The sequence below is a fragment of the Colletotrichum higginsianum genome, chromosome 4, assembly GCF_001672515.1.
Source record: "Colletotrichum higginsianum IMI 349063 chromosome 4, whole genome shotgun sequence".
In the NCBI taxonomy this organism is placed as follows: domain Eukaryota; kingdom Fungi; phylum Ascomycota; class Sordariomycetes; order Glomerellales; family Glomerellaceae; genus Colletotrichum; species Colletotrichum higginsianum.
In genome coordinates, this window is record NC_030957.1 from 2143568 (window position 1) to 2165193 (window position 21626).

Here is a 21626-nt window from a genome sequence, read left to right on the forward strand (position 1 = left end):
CTCTTCTGCTGCATTTCCACTTCCTCCTCTTTGTCGCTTTTGTTTCCACCTCCCTTCGTCTGCCCGCACGCTCGCTGGGTACGGATGCTACCTATCAAACAAACACAAGCGCACCACTCCACCACTCCTTCCGCCGCCTTCCAATCGTTCGTCACCTTCGTCGTCTGGTCCGCCACGGTATCGATTGCCTGCTATAGGAGCTGCCGCCAACACCACACCACACCACACCACACCACTAACCAATCTTCTCTCGAGCTCCTACGGATACTACCGAGCTAAAGCTCGACCTCCGCCCCCCCCCTCTCATATCGAGCCTCATCCCGCCGCGAATCCCGCACGAAGCTTCCCGATCCAAACCAACGCTCCAGAACCAAAAGCCCCCGATAAGCTCCTCGGCATCTTTGACAGCACGGCCGTCCTTCACCCTACCACCCTGTCGTACGAGCCGACGACGACTCTGTTTCAACCTCCTACGGTCCTGCACATGTCTCGCGACGGCTGCATACACACACATTCACGATGAAGAGCACGCCGCTTATCATCAATTGGCACGACCAGAATGCCCCCGTTTACTCGGCCCATTTCGAGCCCCACGGCAAGGGCCGTCTGGCCACGGCCGGAGGAGACAACAACGTGAGAGTACGTCAAAATTCCGACTTGGTGACCCTGCCACCTCTGAGACGGGTGGCCTGTCGAGGCTGACACCGAGCCCAGCTCTGGAAGGTCGAGACGGATGGCGAAGATCGAAAGGTCGATTACCTGTCGACCCTGACCAAGCACACGCAAGCAGTCAACGTCGTCCGTTGGGCCCCCAAAGGTACATGCACACAGCCCCCGAGTCTAACTGCCCCCTGTTTCGCCTGCTGACTGTTTTCTTCTGTCAGGCGAGATCCTCGCTTCTGCCGGCGACGATGGCAATGTCATTATCTGGGTCATGTCCGAGCACACCGGCCCTGCCTTTGGCAACGAGGGCCTCGAGGACAAGGAGACTTGGCGCACGAAGCACATGTGTCGATCCAGCGGATCTGAGATCTACGACCTGGCCTGGTCCCCCGACAGCTCCTACTTCATCATCGGAAGCATGGATAACATCGCCCGGATCTACAATGCCAGCTCTGGTAAGACTGCCCGCCGGACTCGCCATTCCAAGTTAATGTCTGACCTGTTCAGGCACCCTAGTACGCCAAATCGCCGAGCATAGCCATTACGTGCAGGGAGTCGCCTGGGACCCCCTGAACGAGTACATTGCGACACAGTCGTCTGACCGATCCGTCCATATTTACTCCCTCAAGACCAAGGACGGTCAGCACACTCTCAGCGGTAACCACGACGACAAGCCCTCTAAGATCGCGAGCCACAACAAGAGTGACCTGCCCCCGCGCCGCATCTCCTCGAGCAGTCCTGCACCTCCCGACTTCAGCATGCGGACCCACCTCACCGTAGAGCAGGCCGTGGGGTCTCCGGTGCCGTCCGCTCCCGGTACTCCTACCTCCATGGCCCTGCCGATGAACCCCCCGAGTGTTATCAGCCATAGTAGGCGGTCCTCGTTCTCGTCGAGACGCTCGCCATCCCCGGCTCCGTCAATGCCCCTGCCCGCCGTCATGCCCCTGGAACCTTCGCCGAAGCCTCACCCCTCGGGCGGTCTCGGTATGAAGAACTCGACTCTGTACGCGAATGAGACGCTGTCTTCCTTCTTTCGGCGTCTTACCTTCACGCCTGATGGCAGTCTTCTTCTCACCCCGTCTGGTCAATACCAAACCCAGCACAACTCGGAGGGTGGCGCGAAGCCAACCTTTGAGGTGACCAACACCGTCTACATCTACACGAGAGGCGGTATCAACAAGGCGCCCATTGCGCACTTGCCTGGTCACAAGAAGCCTTCTGTGGTTGTCAAGTGCTCGCCAGTCTTTTACACCCTGCGAACGTCGCCCCCGGTGACCAAGCACATAACCATCGACACATCTTCTTCCGAAGACCCTATCCCAGCCCTTCCGGAGCCTGTCGCGAAGCCTACGGGGAGCACGTCTGTCATGGACCCGCCTCCTCCTCCTACTTCAGTCCCCGAGTCGAGTCCGGCCTCGGCCAAGACAGAACCCAGCGTTTCTACCCCAGGTCCGAAGGCGGCCTTCGCCTTGCCTTACAGAATGATTTATGCTGTTGCGACCCAAGACTCTGTCCTTCTTTACGACTCTCAGCAACAAACCCCCATTTGCATCGTCAGCAACCTCCACTGTGCTACGTTCACAGACCTAGCCTGGTAAGTTATATCTCGAGTACCGGATCGGTGAGATGTTAACAGTGTGCGCAGGTCGAGCGACGGACTGACTCTCTTGGTATCGTCGTCTGACGGGTTCTGCTCTACGCTGTCTTTCTCACCTGGCGAATTAGGACAAGTCTACCAGGGAGACTTGCCCACCGCCAAGAGCCCTGCCGTGCCTGGGAGCATGACGGCGACATCGTCATCATCGAACCAGAACACTCCGATTCCCACCCCAAGCTCGGCGTTCGCGCCCCCCTCCCCGTTTCACAACGGCGGAACGCACCATCACCGAAATTCAGCGAGCTCTTTTACTGCTCCATCGCCACCGCCGGCTGGCTTCGTCAGTCAACGACCCCATTCGCCTGCGCGATCAAACTCTACTTCATCCGTGGCCACGCAGTCGTCAAACGTAGTCACCAATCCCTCCTTGATTGTCGGTAGTGTGCCCGGCATCGCGGTTGCCAATTCTACAAAGGTCACGGGAGTTCCCATTACCACGCCACCTGAAACGCCTAGGACCAACGTTGCCCCCAGCACGGCAGCGAGCGGGACCAAGCGTGACGCCAGTGAGGGCGAGAAGGAGGAGGGCAGCGAGCCCAAGAAGAGACGAATTGCGCCGACGCTGGTGGAGCAGAAACCGTAGACGGCGTCGGCTGCTGTATGAGTTGTTCGAATATTGTCTTGTACAATGAATCATGGGATAAAAGCGTTGCTTGGTCGGAGAACATGGGACTGAGGTAAATGCTGCGGGCTTATATGGGCGATGAAAGCCCACGCCTGCAGGATGGAGCAGAGGTAACGGCTGTTCGCCGAGTTTGCTCTGGCGGGAGAAAATGTTTGCATGGCATGGCGTTGCTAGGGTATAACAAGGACTTTGTGGCGATTTGTCTCTAGTCTGCTGGAATGAATTTTGCTTCTTATCATATAGAGATGTTACTGTTGCTCTCGTGCGGCAAATGACGGGGTCCATTATGTATGTGCCTTGAGGAAGGGGATGGGGATTGCTATAGTAAGCAAGTGGAGCATGTGCAACGACATGTCCTGGAGTCAGTGGTGCATTGTGATAGCTAGGTAGTTTCAAATGGAGGAGCAAGAAGCGCGCGAAAATAAGAGGCTGGAACTTCAAAACCTGCAGCCATGGAAGGCCCTGGTGCCGTATTGTTATGTTTGGTGTTTTCTAGGGCTTCTGAGGTGCTTGCTAGACATGGGGTCTGATCGTTCGGTGTTGCGGACGTTTTGAGGTTTTGGGAGGAACGGTGATGGAGCAGAAAAGGGTTGAGATAGGAGTTTTGTAAGGGGAAAGTCCGGGTCAGGTTGTACTGGAAATAGGTTTTCAAAAGAGTGTGTAAATGACATGAGGCTGGCGAATAAGAGGCCAACGAAGAGCGCGAGGGTGATAAAAAGGCTTAAGAGGAGGAAGACAATGTCGCCTGCGTATTTCAGCGACGCATGCCCCGCTCGACAGAGAGAGAGAGAGAGAGAGAGATGCGGTTTTGTAACGACTTGTGTCGGCGGCAAGAGGAAGCCGTGAAGGAGAGAAATGAGAAATGGGAACAAGGAGGAGAAAAGATACCAAGACCACGCAAAGCCTTTCCATGGGCAATCGTTTTCGTATTGTCCGTAAACAACGCACAAGGGATTCAATACGCGGTAGTATCGTCAAGTTAAACCTTCCGTGGCGGATAAACCACCAGTTGAGGGTTTTTCTTATTTGACACCCAACGGACTGGTTTCCACTGGAAAGAATATCCGGCAACTGGGTCCAAGAGTCTTGCGGGAGGACATATATGCATATAATAGTACTTATACCACGCTCACAGACGAGTCAATGACGTAGTTTTGTTCAAGATTCCTCTTGGCCACCTGCTTGCCGCGCATGGCCATCTACTGATGACTACACAGCCTACCGCCTGATTTGACATGGCCAGCGGGCGTAACACTGAGCGGCACCCGGGTAGACACACCGAGCCCCATGCCATTCCATATATCACATATCGCCCATCGTCGAGTGCCCCTTCTCCTGCATCATGAACGCAAGATCCTGCTGCTCAAGCATCCGCCCGTACTCCCCTGCCAACCTCCACCGCACGCCCAGCTTCTCGAGGCAGCGCTTGATGGACTTCACCTCGTTCTCGCACTGCGACGACCCTTCCTCCCTGAAGAGCCAGGCGAGGGTGTTCCCCGCGCCGTAAAGCGCGTCCAGGATCAGCGGGCTCACGGCGCCTACAACATCGCTGTAGCCGCTGCCAGGGCTCTCGTCACTCTCTGTGGACAGGATGAAGAGCAGCAGCTCGTCAGCCAGCGCAGCTACGTCCTTGGTGATGCGGACCAACGCCTCCATGGAGCGGACCTGCTGCTCCGTCTCCTCAGGCGTGCGCAAGCGCCCGTCGAGGTTCACGGAGCAGCAGTGGAAGTCGTGCAGCAGGACTGCGGCGGAGAACAGCACGCAGCGCGACGCGAGGAAGGAGAGCCCCCCAGGCAGCTGCTCCGTCATCGCGGACAGCGCCGCGGTGAGGGAGACTGCCTCGGCGACGGCGGCTATGGCGGACTCCGCGGTGGTCTTCTTTTTGCGGGCGTGGGTTACAACCTCGCCGGCCAAGAGTGCGCAGCGGCAAAGGGAAGAGAAGGGGGATTGAGATGGGGAGGGCGGTGATGCGATTGTGTGTTGGACTGCGCGACCGACGCGTCCTTCATCCTGGATCGTGTCAGTTCGGCTTCTCTGAGAGGTGCGTCTGAAGGAGAGTGGGGTAGCAAGGAGAGGGGAAATACCCAGTCCTCGTCGCCTATGGGAAAGGCTTCGGTGTCGTGAGGCTCCGGCGAGAGGTAACGCTTCTGGTTGCCAAGGCAGATGATGCGGTCAAGGGCGAGGATCGCCCACCACGTCCTCGACCGCTCCTCCAGCTCCGTCACCGTTGTCTGTCAGCGATCAGCACAAATCCGAAGAAAATGAAAAAGAAAAAAAAAAAGCTGAAGGAACCAGGGAGTCCGTACCGGCGCCTTCAGCAACACGTTCCCCTTGTGGAATCCCGGCAGTCCGAGAAAGTCAGCGTAGCGCACACAGGACGCGATGGTGATCCAGGCGGCCGGGTAGACCCCGTGGGCGTACTCGAAATAGGCGATCAGCACCATGGACTGCAGTACCATGAGGGAAGTAGCGCCGCCGTTCTCCAGCAGTGATAGGAAGCGCTTCGCGGCGCGGTAGACGGCGAGGTGGGCCGGAGCGACGCCGGGCTCTGGGCGGGCGGTCGCGAGCTGCATGGCGAGGAACAGCATGGCCAGATCCGGACCCCCCTGGGCCAGGGTGACGCCCATTTGCATGCGCTTCTTGGAGATGATGGGGAGCCAGGTGTGGGTTGTGGCAAAATAGGCATTGACGGTGTGTTGGACCGCGGCGCCGTCGCCGATCAGCTCCAAGACCTCCTAGACGGCATGCGTGTGTCAGTCAGTCAGTCATTCATTTAGTCAATTTGGATCAGGCCTCATCACTGGCGATGCCTACGAAGGGAGTGGCAGAGACAGGACGTGGGGGGGTGTGATTTTGGTCGTCACGTACGGCGGGTATGTCAATGACGGGTCTTGGGAGGGCTTGGTTCAACCACTCAAATGTGTGAATGTCCAGAAACACATCGGGCGGGAACTGCGCGACAGGGGCCTGTTCCCAGAGTGGGTCAACAGAGGTGTAGGCCGACGCGGAGGGCGGCGTGTCTTCCATGCTGCTGTCACGGCTGCCAGACCTCAACGATGAGACGGACCCAGGATCAAGTCCATGACCTTGAGAGGGGCCGAGCGCCGCAGGCACGCCAGACGAGGGGCCGGGGTTGATGCCCCCTTGGTTCAACCGGCTCTCGAGATCGAGAAGCTTGAGCTGCAAGGCGGCGAAGTCGTGGGCGGTCGGCGCGGGATGCGGCTCCGGCGGCGGCGGCTCGGCGTAGTCGCACCGGCGGTCCATGCGAGCGCAGAGGCCGCATGCAGGAAGGGCCTTGTCGCATTTCCTCTTCATTTTCTTGCAGCTGCCGCATGCCTGCGGTGCCTTGGCTTCGAAGGGGTACCGGTCCTTGGGCGTGAGAAGGAGGGCCATTTTTTTTTTCTGTAGTCATGCCGTCACGGATTCGCGGGGTGAGAGTTGGTGATGTCCAGCATGGGCATCAACATATTTGTGGTGTTTCGAAGTGGGAGAACGGCTGCTGGCAGCTGGTAGCAAGCAGCCCTCAGCTGTTGTTTGACACCTGGTGACTGGCACGTGGCACTTGTGACATTGGCACAATTATGTGACAGCTGGGTTCTTGTTGGTTTCTATTAGACGGCTTTGGTCTGGGGGCGATCAGCAATTGCGAGGCGTTTTAGCATACGGTACGTGGCATGGGAGTTGGAAGAGCAGTTTGCCGCCTCCAAAGGGAGCAGTTGTGGTTCACTTGAGGCCCCGATCTTGGCGTAATGAGCCCGGCCTAACGTTGAATGAGCCGAGAAAGCGGGGCCGTATCTTCCGCCTCACCGCCACGTTGGCAGCCGCCGTCGCCGTGGCAGCGCAAACAGACGCTGTGGGGCAACCCGATGCTCAAGTGGAGTCACCTTACCAATTGTCAATCATCAAATATCGATTCGCATGCAGATACGGACTCGGACTCTGTGTCTGCATCTGCAGACATCTGCACTGTTCCGAGTCCTCTCCAGCCCAGTTCCCAGGTCCGGTTAGGTAATCAAACTGGAAATCCCATGGCATCATGTCAAACGATGGACCGATGGTGGAGCCAGTGATGTCCTATCCTTGTCCTTGTCCTTGTCCTTGTCCTTGACTCACTGCCAGCTGGGAACCCCCCTCAGCCCGAACATCGGCTTGTGCGCCCCCAGGAAAAACAGCACAGGACACAAGCTGGCAACGTCGTCGCGTCGTCGTTGCCCCTCCTCCCCCAGGTTGGTTTGGGGTGGATCCATGCGACCAAGGCCCAGAAGCTCCCCTCATTCGTCCTTGCGCTAGACGACGAGGCGGGCAAGCGGGCCAGCAGGTTTGGTTGTCACTGGAAAAGTAAACAGAAGCAGTGAGTAATTGTCTTCACAGGGCCTCCTCTCTTTGTCTCTCCTCGTGCCAAACCTTCCTTTGTTCAACCTCTCTTTGTCTTTGTGATCCTCGCAGTCGCATTCGTCTGTCGGCCGTCTCCTCCTCCTCCTCCTTTTCCTCCTCCTCCTCCCCCTCCTCCTTCCAATCTCCGATCCCCACTCTCCTCCTCTCTTTCCCCCGCAATCATGGCCGATTCCCCGAGCCGCTCCGGCAGCCTCCGAGTCCGCCGAACCCGCGGCGGGCCCTCGCGAAATTCCTCCGCCCGCTCCTCGGCCGCATGGGAGGACTACTCCTACCTCCACCCCATCAATTACCAACAGCAACAGCAGCACCACAGCCTACGCTCCCCCTCGTCGCGCTTCTCCCTCAACGAGCAGTTCGCCGCCACGCGCCAAGAGTACGAGTTCGGCGATGACGACGCCTCATCCATTGTTGAGCGCATGACCCTCGCCTCCGACCTCGGCGACGACAGCACCACCGCCGTGAATACGGATCTTGGAGGCGCTAGTCCGCCCGACGGCGTCGATGGGGACTACTACGACCTGCTGTGCCTGGCCAAAGACCCGTCCCTGACACCGGACCAGATCCGGAGGGCATACCACCGCTTGGTGCTGTACTTGCACAAGGACGGCCTCCCCGAGAGCCTGCACGGTGTCGCGCAGCCGCACTTCAATCAGGTGCAGAGGGGTTTCGAGACGCTGATCGACCCCTACCGGCGAGCGCTTTACGATGCGGCCCAATCGAGGGAGTTGACGGATGCGCCATACATACCCCCGGACGAGGATTATCGACATACATATGATTCATCGCTGAAGGAGCAGTTGAGGCAACGGGCGGCTGATGTGGTACAGACAACATCGGATCTGGGCATCCGATTCGATGCCTCGAAAGCGGTCCGGCAGGGCTCCACCGTGACACCCTTGGACTTCACACTGAGCCATTCCGTGACGGTAGGGCTTCCGGCGCTTAGCCGGATGGTTGAGAGGACAGCGTTGTCGACGAGTCGGCGTGCTGCATCCGCATCGATGCGCGTACCGTCTATTGCGGTCGGTGGAAGCGCAGCTGGCGATGTTGAACGGTCGCCGGAACCCGTGCTCTACTTGCCCCCAGCACAGGTGACATTGACCGGCTCTGTCTACGGAATCGTCGAGGAAATATACAGGGTCCCTCTTCCATTGCTGGCCGATCGCTATCAACCCTTGTTACCCTTGACCATACCCCGCAAGCGAATCATCCAGCTTGCCGAGCAGCGTCCGTGTCCCCTGATCAGTCTCAGATTCCGACAGGACATCATCCGGCGGACGGCCCAAGACCGCATCGCCAAGACGGCAATCGAAGTAGAGAGCGAGGCGCTGCCTGAACCTTCACTAACGGCCAGAGTGTCGCACCCGATCCATCTGCCAAATGACCCGAATCCGATCCTGCTGGAGGGAAGCGTGCGGTCCGGAAAGCCATGGGCGCAGGAGCCTCCTCGAATCGGCTTCGGCATCCACCGCTGGATGGGGGCCGGCACCGCGTACGCGATCGCCGACAGCGGCGATTGGAGCGTATGGCCTGGTGAGGCGATCAAGTTCCTCGGGGACTTTACGCAAGTGAGCAAGGACCAGCTGCTCACCGAGTTTCCCGTGAGAACGTCGGCAAGCTTCGAGATGGGGTACACGACGTCGCCGGAGCGGATGCCGTCGACGGGCCACGACGACTCCCCCAGGGGGGAGTGTGGCATCCGCGGGCTGGACCGTGAAAGCAGCAACGGTGACGGCGGCTCGTGGACGGTCTCGGCATCGTTGACGGCCAATACGGTGGCCGGGTACCTCAGGTACGGCCGTGACCTGCTGCTCCCCGGTCCCAGCCCCGCCAGGCTCGAACTGGAGCTGTGCTCCAACACGCTCCTCGACGGATACGTCGCCGTTCGCAACCTCTGGGCCGTCAGCCGTTTCTCCAAGCTGGGTCTCGAGCTCGGCGCCAGCCCGCACAGCCTGCACCTCTCCTTGTACTGGTCGCGTCTCGGCCAGCGCCTCAGCGTCCCCGTCCTTCTCTCCCCGCACGCCGAACACAGTGGCGCCGCCATCTTGTTCTGCTGCGCGGGCGTCGCGCCTCTCGTCGCCTTTGCCGCGCGGCACTTCCTGGCGAGACCGAGACGCACCCGCCCCACAGAGGTTGACCTGCAAGCCTATGTCGCGCGAAAGCGCGCCGCGGCCGATGAGGTCGCGTCCCTGCTCGCGGGGGCCGTTGAGGCCCGTCAGCGCGTCGAGCGTCAGCGCGGCGGCCTCGTCGTACTGAGCGCAAAGTTTGGCGTAAAGAACGAGGGCGGCGACGGCGGCGGCGGCGATGGAGACAATGACGACGGTGACGACTGGGCGGCCGAGGAGGTCGCGGACGTGACGCTCGCGGTGGCGGCACTGGTTGAGGATGGGGGCCTTCGCATCCCGGCCGGCGTGAGAAAGGGCTCGCTGTTGGGGTTCTGGGACCCGGCGCCGCTGCGGCGCAAGGCACTCCATGTGCGGTATCTCTGGCGGGGGAAAGAGGGCACGGTGGAGGTCATGGGCCGGGATGAGCTGGTTCTCCCGCCGCCGAGGAGGGATGTATCGTGATGGCTGTGTGATGATGTCGTGTACGAGATGATGGGGCTTTCTTCCGCATTTGTAGGAGTTATCCAGGTTGGAGGGCAGAGAAGTTGGTTGCATGGGAAAGGTGTCTCGCAGGTTTCCATTTTTCACGTGCCAAAACCATGCTGCTCGGCTTGATGAGAGGAACATGACTTTCCATACACGGCTTTCGTCATGGTCACGGTACTAAGGGTGAACCCAAGTCTTGAGGTGATGTGTATGTACTATGGAGAGAAAGTGTGGAATAAATACGTTGAAGCTGAGGTGGTACTGGAGCCCCCTTAGCGCGTGGTCGCGCCGATGGCCTGGCCTGACTTGGGGATCAGAAAGTCGCTGCCCTGGACCTTCTTGTCGGGGCCCCTAGGCCCCTTGAGGACGGAGGCGTCGAGGCTGACGAAGGAGCTGTTGGACCAGGAGCCCGAGTTCCACGAGTTGCCCGAGGCCGTCACGGTGGCGACGAGGCTGACCTGGGCGGCGCCGGCGTTGGCGGCGGCGACGTTGCCCGTCATGCGGGAGGACGAGCTGCGCATGTGGAAGCCCGTGTCGCCATTGTTCCACGCCGTGTTGCGGTCGAACGTCAGCGCGCCCGGGTTGCCGTTGTCGATGAAGCCCTTTTTGAAGTTGCCGAAGGCGATGGAGTTGCTGACGACGTGGTTGGCGGGCGGGTTGTCCGTGATGCCGAGCTTGAACCCGTTGCCGTCGCCCTCGAAGGGGGAGAAGGCCCACTCGGGCCGGTTGTAGCCGTTGCCCCAGGCGTAGACGCGGTCAATGGTGACGGGGCTGGCGAACATGAAGAGGTCGAGGCCGTCGTCTACGTTGTCCCAGAGGCGGGCGTTGCGCAGGACGTTGCCCTCGCCGGAGCCCGACTTGCAAGCGAAGCCGTCGGCGCTCTCGCCGTTCTTGCGGGGGTCGCGGTTGCGGTACGAGTCGAGGTTGACGACGGTGTTGTTGGCCGAGGCGCCCTCGAGCTGGAAGCCCGTCTCGTAGTTGTCATGCGTCGACAGGCCGTCGTAGTAGTTGTGCGAGGCGTCGCGGGCGTAGATGCCGTAGGGGCCGTTGATGATTTCCAGGTCGTACAGCGCCCAGTAGTTGGCGTTCTGGATGTGGAAGACGCCTCTCTCGGGGTTGGGCAGTGCTTCGCCCAGGGCCTTGGGGGTCCTGTGAAAAGCGTCAACAGCAATTCCCAGGGATGGTGTTTACCCAATTTCTTTTATGGGGGTTTATTTTTTTATCTTCTTTCTTCTTTTCCTTTTGACTCACCCGGGCATGTTCCCGCCGTCGATAATCACCTTTTCGCCCGGGTAGGGCCGGATGGTGATGGGCGACGTCCTGGTGCCGGATTTCGCAACCTGAATGTTGGCCGACGGCGCGTATGTGCCTTTCCGGAGGTAGATGGTATCGCCGGCGACGGCGGCGGCGACAGCAGACTGCACGGAGCCGAGCGGGGCGTCCAGGGTCCCCGTGCCGGTGCCGGTGGGGGACACAAAGATGTCACGGGCGGCCGCGCCGCTCAGGGCAGCGAGTACCGCGACAGGAACAAGGACGAATGGGGCCATGGTGCGGGATCTGATCGATGCCGGTAGGGTGCGAGTCTGAGCATCAGCAACGACGCCAATCAGTGCGGGATTCCACCGACGAACTTATATCATTCATAGTCAGGTTTCCTGCCCAGAATCCGGCTCCATTCAACAGCAAATTCAGGGCGACTTTCTATGCCAACAAGTCCCACAACCGTCGCACCGAATGTAACCATACCTCTCTCTTCCCCCCCTTGGTGGTTCTTCAAGATCTGTACATGCGGCCCATGCCCGCCAAATTCCCCCCAATCACGGGGGTCCAAGGTCACCCTCCGGCACCGGTCGGTGGTTCTCATCCCACCGGAAAGGAGGCAAGCCCCGGAGAAAAGCATCCCGCAAATAAACGAATTCAAAAGCGCCACTCTCAATATCCTTCTTCGGCAAGGACCAGGAAGGTGGATATCACTTGTCGCCGACCCATGTCGATATGACCCACCCCCCCCCCCCCCCGGCGGGGCGCCAACTCGGTATGCTTATTTCCTTGTTTCGACCGCACCGGCAATCATCCACGAATCACGGGGGCGCAGAGAGCTCCATTCCTCTCGGCAGGACGCTGCCAAGTGGAAGCAGGCTGGGGAGGCCCGGCGTAGCGGTCTGCGCGGCACCTTGCGTGAAACTTGATGCAATCTACACATACTCGCATGGTGTATCGGCATTTGGGTGGCTACTGCCGCAAAGGAGAGTGCAGATGACAACAACTTCTGTCCGTGTACTGCTGCTCATGGCTACCTTACATTCCCACACCATCTCGTCCCTATGCCCTTGCCCTTGGCCTCCCGCAAGAGAGGAGGTTGAGTTTGATTCAGTGGTGTTTTCTAGCTAGCTCATCTTCTAAGACGGCATTCAAAAAGACAAAGGTGAGGTTGACCGCAAGCAAACCATTCGCGCAACCCGAGCACAGTGTTACTTCGCCTGGGCACCGGAACAAGCCTCGGCGTGAGGCTCGCGTCATTCGCTCTCTAGCGTGAAGGGTCTGAACTCGACTCGTTCAATAATCATCTTCGTTCTCTGAGCTGGGAAATGCTGGATCGGTGGGGCTGAGAGCAATGACGTTGCTCAGGCTGGAAGGGACTACGGGGCTCATCCGGGGGGAAGATGAAATTCCCCGGCTTGCCGAGGAGCTCGGAGACCGAAGGCTCATGATCCCATCATACTCGACAATCTGGGAGTTGGAAACCACGCTGCCCTTGTGGCGAGTGATGCGCCTTCTCTTGAGAGTTCGATCTGCCTGATCTGTCCATGACAACTGAAGCTTTTGGGAAGGTGTTGCTGTCGGGGCTCCTTCGGCGGTGGGTGTGGAACGCGGGATTAGGCCGCTGGGCGGGCGATCGGGAGATACTTCCATGATCGTGTCCGGGTCCAATTCCGGGTCCGATTCGTGGTCCAATTCCGGGGTCGATTCCCGGCCCAGGATCGTGAGCTTTACCTGGGCCTTGGCCTTGGTTGGGGCCCTGGTTGGGGCCTTTGTTGGAGCTGTGACCGGAGCCGTGACCGGAGCCGGCCGCGACTCAGCACTGAGATTTGTCGTTTGTAGCTTGGAATCGGATGCGTTGATCGGGTCTTTTTTGGCACGTCGTTTGGCCGTTGCCCCGCCCTCCTTCGGGACAGGCGGGTCAGCAGAGGTTTGTTGGAGGTTTTTTGCCCAAAGAGGGCTGCCTGCGTGCTTCCTACATTCCTTGAACATGGCGGTAGTCTCGGGAAACTTGCACTTGGGAGACCACGCCTGGTGGTCCAAGTCCTCCCTCGTTGCATTGAACCCCAGGCCTTTCTTGCAATTCGGGCAGGTAAAGTCGCTGGCCACAGCGCAGTTGAACGAAGCATGATCTCCGGCGCATTTCCCGCATGTCGGAGAGCTCTGGCACTGGTGGCGGAAGTGGCCGGGGGCACTGCAGTTGAAGCAAAAGTACGGAAGCGAGCGGGTATCGATGGGCCTGCCAGAATTATACATCAGCGTACTAGCCTCCAAAAAAAAAAAAAAAAAAAACCCTTACAGGGACGGATTGGACTTACTCGACAAATCCCTTGCGTCCATTCAAGAAGACGAATTTCGAGCACAATGCCCGGGCATGCTCTTTGTGCAACATTCCCAGAACCACCCTTCTGAAGCTTTTGGTGACGCTGGCGAACTTGACGCCGTTGTCGGCACCCCACTTTGCTAGGCTGTCTTTCGCGTTCTTCAGCTCTGCGTCCGTGAAATCAAACCCAATGGCTTCGACGTAGAACACAGTAGGGACGAGCCTGAGATGATATATCCCGAGAACATGTCCCACAAAGCCTACTCGTTCTTTGATCTCCTCAAGAGCACTCTCGCTTTCGCAAAAGAGTTTCAGACAATTGCCACTCACAAAGGTCCCCATGACCTTGTTGAAGGGAGCACTTTGCTCACCGAACCTGGCGGCGATCATGCCCGGACCCATCCGCTGGAGCTTCTCGATGGCATGCGTCGAGTGAATGATGAATTTCAGTGTTGGCGGATCCGGCCGGTTCGGTTTGTTGGCCGCGTTGACAGATTGTCGAACAGCCTGGGCTAAGGCTCCTTCGAGAGTCTCCTTCATAACCCGCTTGACTCCTTCATCGACAGCCTGTCGGATGAGTTTGCCCAAATGAGACTCAGTGGTGCCTGCACCAGCACTGAGCTGGCCGACTGGAGACAGCCCTGGCGGTCCGTCCGGAGCTGTCTTCAAGCCTGAATTAACTTGTCTCGGGACAGATGATGCCGCCCCGTTGGAGGCGGGAGCCTCATCCGCCGTAAGCACGGCGTTCGAAACCTGGCTAAGTCGTCGAGACTCCGTGCGAGTGTTGGGTGGCGAAGAAGTGACAACTAACGGCCAGTGGAAGTAAGCAAGCATACTCGGGCTGGAGGTGTCCATCTAGGATGGACGTTACGGCATAATGGTAGAAGGATGCTGCACCTGTGTTTGGAGAGTCGATGGCTTCCCAGTCATTGTCACCCTCCGCAGCTGATGACTTGACTTCGAACTTGGAAGCATGTGACGGACTTCCTTGGCTCCCCAACGTCATTTGACCGAACTGAAAAGCAAAGGGCATTGCTGGCGAGGGAGTTGATAGGGTGAGAGGGGAGTGTGTGGGATTGTGTCATGGAGAATCAGACAAGAATCGGTCGGAGCAAAAACACAAAGAAAGAAAGATGGGAGAACGTTTTTGATCAGTCTCGCTTGAAATCGACGGACGCGTGATGGATTTTGTAAGCTCTCGCCGAATGCTAATTCGCCTAGTCGATGGGCACCATGGACGAGGTCTGACGGGGGGTTGGGGTTGCAAACCTCGAACACGCCCCTTGCCGAGTGAGCTTTTTTGGTATCGCCACTTTTAATTTAAGTCATCCTTTGGCTCCTACTGACTCGGATTGAAAGACCAGAATCCTGTGGAATCAACGATGGACAAGCATGAGGGTAGCAGATAACTGCTGCTACGCCTCAGCTGTCGTCGTTGCGCATTTTTCGTTTTGTGTACAGATATCTGTGCGACCTTGAGACATGTAAGATACGTTGCCAATGCGGTTCCTCTTAAGGTCACACAGTTGCAGGATACGAAGAAAACACAGTTAAAAAACACCGCATAAGTGTTATGCTCAACACTGAGCACATCAGGGCGACTCCAAGACGGATCGCCCTGGTTGCGTGTGGTATCTCCGTCTTAGCCGGGCATCCACCCGGACCCGCCAGTGCTGCCTCCCTTTCAGTTTCCCATCGAGCTCTGATGCATAGGCCAGAATCTGTTCCGTGTTGGTCGAATTCAAGGGGCAAGTGATATTGCCCGAGACCCAGAGGGAACCGCCAATAGATCCACAAAGCCAAACCAAACTAATACCCACCCCACGATCTTCTTCTTTAGTGCATTACTTACTGGCTTGGCTTGCCACGCAGGTGTCTCACTAACTTCTGGGACCGTACCTAGGCTAGCAAGCGGGGGACAAAAAAAGCCGGACTCCTATAAAGGGATTTGATAGAGAATACCAACGTTAAATGCTGATAGTTGGAGAGGGGAAAGTACCGCTTAGCATAGTTGACCACAAAAATATCTGACTGGATCACATATTTTTAAGGGTCCGGCTTTTTTTGCCACCCGCCTGGCTAGGTACACATATCAGATCGTTCAGGTTGCCCCCATTCACAGACGCCAATACTCACCAGCAACTGATTACGATCGGCTTCTTGATCACAGAAACCTCTGCCATGTCGGGCATCTGCCGACCGATGCAAGCCCTTCATACGTCTCAGGTTTACAGCCCTTCCATCGCCGTTGAGAAAGGGCTCATGTTGTGTAACCCTAGGATGTCTTCCACAAATCTGCAGCCAAGTGGGAGGGAGTCCTGACCCCGGAAACGAGTCCATTGAGAGGCCAGTGTTCGCGCTGGACGTTTTCCTACCTAGGTATGGAAGTTATGCTTCCCGTCCATCAGGGAGGCGAAGTGGGTTACAGTCGTCGTTGCGTACTTCCACCCACCCACACAGTCACAGATGTCACATATAAAAAAGCCATCATATCACGCTCTCAGATATCATCTGTTCAAACTTCTCAGCTTCACATTTGTGCCCTCTACCTCTAACGCAGCTGCCGACGATCGCCCGTCGGCGGCTGTGGGCCCGTTCTTGTTGGCTCTCTGCCACCTGTACGTTGCCCCTTATCGATTATTCCTTCACCTTGTCCTTCTCCGAAAAAAAAGGAAGAAAAATCCCTCCTAATGGGCCGTATAACAGCCCTCGGTACCCATGCTGCAAAGCAGTCTCGACGGTCTTCCGCTCCATCAGACCGGATTCTTGTCGCATGGCAGGTCAACCTAAAGGGCAGCAAGCGCAGGCTCAGGTATCTCCTGCGATGCCTGACCTGCGTTGGTCGCCAGCCAGAAATTATCGCCATCCAAAATCCTCCGCCCGAGTTTGCATGGTGGCAGAGTCGTGGTTACAAGGCAGAGTTTTGCGCTGTTCGTCCGCTTAAAGAGGACGACGGCCCTTTCGCAATCGCCTGTGCGGAGCATGAGAAAAAGAAAAGGAAGTCAGCAGAAGAGCCGCGGCCACCCAAAGAGCTCGTCTCTCTCTATCGCATCGGATTTTACGTCCACGATTCGATTCCCCTTGCAGACTGGAACGTGTTGTTTCACGACAATGGCAACAAATCTATGGTGGCCACCCTGAAGCTTTCGACACGGTCTGGCTCGATTACTATTCACAACGTCTACAATCATACGTTGAACCTCGACATGGCTGAGCTCCTTGCCACATGTGCAACCAGTCCATCAGATCTCCTTCTCGGTGACTTCAATCTGCATCATCCACTTTGGGGCGGGCCGAACGTCAAGCCCAACAGCCCACAGGCGGACCAACTGTACCACGGCACTCAGATCGCCGGCATGAGGTGCCTCACCAAGCCCACCATCACCTACTCTCGTGGCACGCAGAAGGACGGCAATTTTTGCTCCACCATTGACTTGGCATTTGCTGGCTGTTCGATTGCAGACCAGATTCAAGACCATGGGCCACTTGCTGTCCGGGGCTTTGAGTCGGATCACCGCGTTATACAGACGATCCTGTCTGTGGAACCCGGCCGAGTGAGGGGCACTCGATATGTCTGGTCCCAGGCGGATCGTTCAGAGTTCCGGAGGGATGTGGCCGCGCAGTTGGAGGATGCGGGACTTCTTCGGCGGCTGGTCTGTTCCAAGGCTGGTATCGATCATTACTTTTTCGACCTGCTCCAGATCCTGCGAGACGCTGTAGCCCACTACGTTCCCTTGGCCGATCCCTGCAGCGTTTACCGCCGAGCCAAGCCAGTCAGCGACAGTGTCAAGCTCAACCTGGCACTTGAACGTCGAGCTTTGTCGAAGCTGACGAGCGGTCTTGGGTCGGGAGCAGATTTCTACCACTACCGACGACGCGTCAACTACCTAATGAAGACCAAAGAAGCCAGAGACTTTCGCCAGGTTACTGCTGGGAGTACGAGACGGCGCGACCTGTGTCACAGGCGAGGAGAAGGCCCGTTGCATCAGGAACTCGTTCTGGCCGGATACTAGCGTCGGCCCAGCCGCACCTGCTCTTCCACTGCCTCGTCTCGATCCCGAGCGCGAACAGCTCTACTCTCCCGATCGCTTGGAGGTGGGTGAGATTTTATCCCTCTTGGATGATATGCCCACTGGCAGGTCGCCCGGCCCGGATGGTGTTGCGGCAGAAGCCCTCAAGATGTTGCACCGAGTCAAAGCAGCTGATGGAACAGAACTGGCACCGAGCATCATCGCCCCATATCTTGAGCGTGGCATCAATGCTGCATTTAGACTGTCTCATCATCCGTCGATATTCAAACAGGCCAAGACTGTCGTCCTGCGCAAATCTGAGAAGGAGGCGTATAATGTCGCCAAAAGCTACCGGCCGGTTGCGCTCTTGTCTTTTATTGGGAAGCTAATCGAGAAGGCGATTGCGAACCGCTTAAAGTTTCTTGCCATGGCTCATCAGCTCATTCCAGGCGCACAGTTTGCACTCCCTAGCAAGTCGACAACCCACGCCCTGGAGTCTCTCATCAACCACGTGTACCAGGCATGGTGCGTCAAAGCTCCCGCTGATATCAAGGCGACCCTGATGACCATTGATCAGACTGGTGCTTTCGACCGCGTCGGGCGTCAGGATCTTCTCCGGATTCTCATCCAACTGGGCATCCCAACCTGGCTTGTTCTGTACGTCTGTTCGTTTCTTTCGGATCGAAGCACCTTTCTTGTGTTACCGGGTCACACATCAGAGAGGTTTTGGGTCAACATTGGGATTCCTCAAGGTAGCCCCTTGTCGCCTATTCTTTATCTTTACTTCTCCCGCCAGATTCTTGAGCGTCTCAAGGTCTCCTGCCCTTGGGCAGATGCGGTACTGGCAACTTCCTATATGGATGACACCTGCATTCTGGTCACGTCTGCGTCCTACAAGCTGAACTGCGTCGCTTTGAAGTTCTTGTTTGACTTTTTGGTTGCCTGGGCGTCGCCGAATGGCATCTACTTTGGCGCTGGAAAGACCAAGATAATGCACTTTCACCGACCCTGGAGCCGATGCCCTGAGTCCACGGAGATGCCTCAAATCGAAGGTCTTCCTGATCCCGAGGATTGTATGCAGACTAAGCTTCGACTGCTTGGAGTCATCCTGGACCACAGACTTAGCTGGGTTGCTCATGTGGATTTCGTAAGTTCCCCTGGCTCCGTGACATTTGTCATTGGGTTTGCTAACCAACAACGAAATCAACAAACAGATCATTGCCAAGGTCCAGAGAAAGATGATGCATCTCCGTCGCATCTCTGGGTCCACGTGGGGCCCGTCTCTCCTCGAAATGAGACAGCTCTACATAACCTGTATCCGCCCGGTTTTCGCATATGCCTGCGCAGTCTGGTTCGTATCTGCCGATGATCGGACCTTCTCGTGGCGCTTGCGCGACGACCTTGTACGCCGGCTCAACAACCAGCAGTCTGCTTGTCTCAGACAGATCGCAGGCGCATTCAAGACCACCTCGTCAGATATCCTCCACAAAGAGCTACACATCGACAAGCTCTCTCTCTACCTCCAGCGGACGGCAATGGCACATCGAGTTCAGAACCTCGATTCAGAAGACGCCAAAAATCTCGAAACTACCTGGAACACTCTATTCCGCGATGAGGACGCGATCATCCGACTCGATCACCATCCGTACAGGTTTCTTTACCTCGATGCCTGTCGTGCCTGTCATGAGCCACGACGACAACTCGAGAAAAAGATCTTGGCTAGGCATCCTAGGTCATCTCACGACAAGTGGCGCCCGAGTGCTGACGACTATTGGGCGGAGCCTGTGATAAGGAAAAAGATAATGCGTGATGCACTAAGGCGCTATACCGAACGCGAGAGTGCCCTGCAGTGGGAGACCTATCGGACACTCTATCCTAGCCGACGTTCGTCTGCCATCCGCATTCCCCCCCCTGCCCTTCAAGAAGGATGGGGACGCCAAAGTCTTGAATATTACAAGGGACTCCCAAGAGCTCAGAGCACCATGCTTCTACACTGCCGCACTGGTGTCATTGGTCTGAAGTCTTATCTGTATTCATTGAACACTGCGAAGACGAAGGTATGTTCTCCCTCCCTCCATATCGACACTCGTCCACCAAACTGCCCAACTACCACTTTGCCTCCGTGCAAGACTATGAGATGTTTGGGGTTCTATTGATAGCTAATTGATAGGTGGCGGATACCTTCATGTGCCAATGTGGCACAGCAGCCGAGACTGCGAAGCATCTGTTCGTCGATTGCCCCGATTTACGTGTTGAGCGGGCTTTCCTTCGTCGAGAGGTTGCCATCCTCGACTTTCACAGGCTTGTCACGACCGACGCCAAAATTGCCACGGCATGGGCGATTCGATTCTTCGGCCTCTCTCAATTCCGCTGGATAGCACAGCACATGCCCCCTCCGTTTCAAGCATAACAATCGGATGACACGACGCTTGGTTGGACGAGCCCGGTGCTCGAGGTGGATCGACTTTTGTTTTCGAGTCTCGGATTCTCCCTTCACCTCTCGCCTTACACCACCTATCTGTCTTTACGTGTTCGCTTCAATCACCGTGTATGATTATTTAGTGTTGGCCAGTGACATCATTTCGGAGCTTCAATATACCACTTTTCGCCCCTCAGCCCTTCTGGGCCACGCATTGTGTGAACGTGTTTTTATTTTTCTAGGTACTTGAGTTGAGTCCTCCGTTAACCACACGTTTCGGCAAGCTGACACCCCTCAAGGATTTGGTGAGGCGTATCGAGTATGACAATCGCATCGAGTTTTCCACCAACAGTATGTAAGTCTCCCCTTCCAGAATGAGCACCATTCAGGTGGCTGACTGTCGGGACACCTCAGATCTTCCAACAACATCTCTGTAAGTGTGTTACACAATAAAACCAGCCGGTAGTAGCTGACTGATGAGATTTCCGACTTTCAGACTTCCGTCGTAAAGTATTGCTCTCTGGCGATGTGCAGAACAAAAGCTAATGAATTCAGCAGCGTCAATTGTACCGCACCCACTGGATGGCGCAGATCACAGCCTGCAGCCAGCCTGGGTGTTGCTTGATCGTCGCGATCCTCGAAATGTCCTCCTGCTGCTGGGCCATCCTGCCGACAAAGAAGCAGAGCCTCTGCCGCAGGACCTGCCTTGTCCTGATGATCAGGCCCGAATTGGCTGCTGGGCTGTCGAGAAGAAGGAGCGCCAATCCAACGCTCGCGATGTGTAAGCAAAACATTAAACGTAAACTAGGTAGCGTTTGACTAACGTGTAAAACCAGCGATCACGGTGTGATCGTCCATCCTAGCGTCAACAGCAACAACGCTGTATAACGATTTCCCTCCGTATTGTTCGACAACGGCGCTCATCTGAGCTGCCGTCAACTGCCGCACGACCTCCGAGGGGTCATGGTTGAGAGTATGTTTCATTTCTTCATCGCCTCCCATCTCCTATGTTGACTAACGGCTTGTAGGGGCAGGGCAGGTTGAAGGGGTTGTCTATGTTGAGTGTGGCCATGACTGAGGTATAGTATGATATACGTCCTGTCAACTTCTTGACTTATGATGTGAGCTGTGCTGAGGCCCTTTAGCAGGATATGGCTTGATCAGATTGGAAAGAAGGATTTGATTTGGTTGCTTTGGTAGGTGAGCTCTTGGATTCAGCATGCCGCTGAGTGACATGACGCTAATCTTTAAAGAGGCAGGTTTTGTGCAGCTGAGGGATGATTCGTCTGGATCGCAGGTTTCGCAGGTTGCAGGTATGGTCAATAGGAGAATCCTAGGTATGTCTGATGTTATGTGCTGATATTGGACTTGCTGACTAGCAAAGGAGATTCCATCCTTGCCGACCATGTATATCTGAAAAGCCTGCATCTCAAGGTTCAATACCTCTATGGTTGAGAGTTCTTGGTGAGTCTACCCTCACGCATTCGAAACATTCCCTCCTCCTGTACATGACTGATATAAGTTAGCCACAGACCTTGATGGTATAGACCTTGACGGCGGCGAAGCCATCTCCAGTGAGTCAATCTGGCATTGAGTTAGGTTAGCTTTCTACCTTACCTCCTGGCCTATGCTTTGCCTCATCTACAAATTCAGCCTGTAGAATCACTGTGCAATATCAAACTA

The 21626-nt window shown here is 56.6% G+C and overlaps 8 protein-coding genes across 8 annotated transcripts; 5 read left to right on the forward strand and 3 right to left on the reverse strand.

Annotated features, from left to right (window-relative positions):
• Positions 1–519: 519 nt before the first annotated feature.
• CH63R_05957 (WD repeat domain-containing protein) lies at positions 520–2903 on the forward strand (the record flags this gene model as incomplete). Its single annotated transcript, XM_018300932.1, has 5 exons — positions 520–639; positions 715–817; positions 885–1118; positions 1171–2257; positions 2309–2903. The coding sequence occupies 5 exons, from the start codon at positions 520–522 to the stop codon at positions 2901–2903; spliced, it is 2139 nt and encodes a 712-aa protein (XP_018158782.1).
• A 1937-nt stretch (positions 2904–4840) lies between these two features.
• CH63R_05958 (Fungal specific transcription factor domain-containing protein) lies at positions 4841–6338 on the reverse strand (the record flags this gene model as incomplete). Its single annotated transcript, XM_018300933.1, has 3 exons — positions 4841–5176; positions 5252–5680; positions 5814–6338. The coding sequence occupies 3 exons, from the start codon at positions 6336–6338 to the stop codon at positions 4841–4843; spliced, it is 1290 nt and encodes a 429-aa protein (XP_018158783.1).
• A 1163-nt stretch (positions 6339–7501) lies between these two features.
• CH63R_05959 (DnaJ domain-containing protein) lies at positions 7502–9907 on the forward strand (the record flags this gene model as incomplete). The annotated part of the gene is made up of 1 exon (XM_018300934.1): positions 7502–9907. The coding sequence occupies one exon, from the start codon at positions 7502–7504 to the stop codon at positions 9905–9907; it is 2406 nt and encodes an 801-aa protein (XP_018158784.1).
• A 296-nt stretch (positions 9908–10203) lies between these two features.
• CH63R_05960 (Pectate lyase) lies at positions 10204–11478 on the reverse strand (the record flags this gene model as incomplete). Its single annotated transcript, XM_018300935.1, has 2 exons — positions 10204–11080; positions 11183–11478. The coding sequence occupies 2 exons, from the start codon at positions 11476–11478 to the stop codon at positions 10204–10206; spliced, it is 1173 nt and encodes a 390-aa protein (XP_018158785.1).
• A 1009-nt stretch (positions 11479–12487) lies between these two features.
• On the reverse strand, positions 12488–14369 carry CH63R_05961 (uncharacterized protein; the record flags this gene model as incomplete). Its single annotated transcript, XM_018300936.1, has 2 exons — positions 12488–13430; positions 13510–14369. 2 exons carry the CDS (start codon positions 14367–14369, stop codon positions 12488–12490), a joined length of 1803 nt encoding a protein of 600 aa, XP_018158786.1.
• A 1835-nt stretch (positions 14370–16204) lies between these two features.
• Positions 16205–19680, forward strand: CH63R_05962 (Zinc knuckle; the record flags this gene model as incomplete). The annotated part of the gene is made up of 3 exons (XM_018300937.1): positions 16205–17450; positions 17479–18671; positions 18739–19680. The coding sequence occupies 3 exons, from the start codon at positions 16205–16207 to the stop codon at positions 19678–19680; spliced, it is 3381 nt and encodes a 1126-aa protein (XP_018158787.1).
• A 584-nt stretch (positions 19681–20264) lies between these two features.
• On the forward strand, positions 20265–20728 carry CH63R_05963 (uncharacterized protein; the record flags this gene model as incomplete). The annotated part of the gene is made up of 2 exons (XM_018300938.1): positions 20265–20298; positions 20553–20728. The coding sequence occupies 2 exons, from the start codon at positions 20265–20267 to the stop codon at positions 20726–20728; spliced, it is 210 nt and encodes a 69-aa protein (XP_018158788.1).
• A 434-nt stretch (positions 20729–21162) lies between these two features.
• On the forward strand, positions 21163–21537 carry CH63R_05964 (uncharacterized protein; the record flags this gene model as incomplete). The annotated part of the gene is made up of 2 exons (XM_018300939.1): positions 21163–21280; positions 21476–21537. The coding sequence occupies 2 exons, from the start codon at positions 21163–21165 to the stop codon at positions 21535–21537; spliced, it is 180 nt and encodes a 59-aa protein (XP_018158789.1).
• Between the last annotated feature and the right edge of the window lie 89 nt (positions 21538–21626).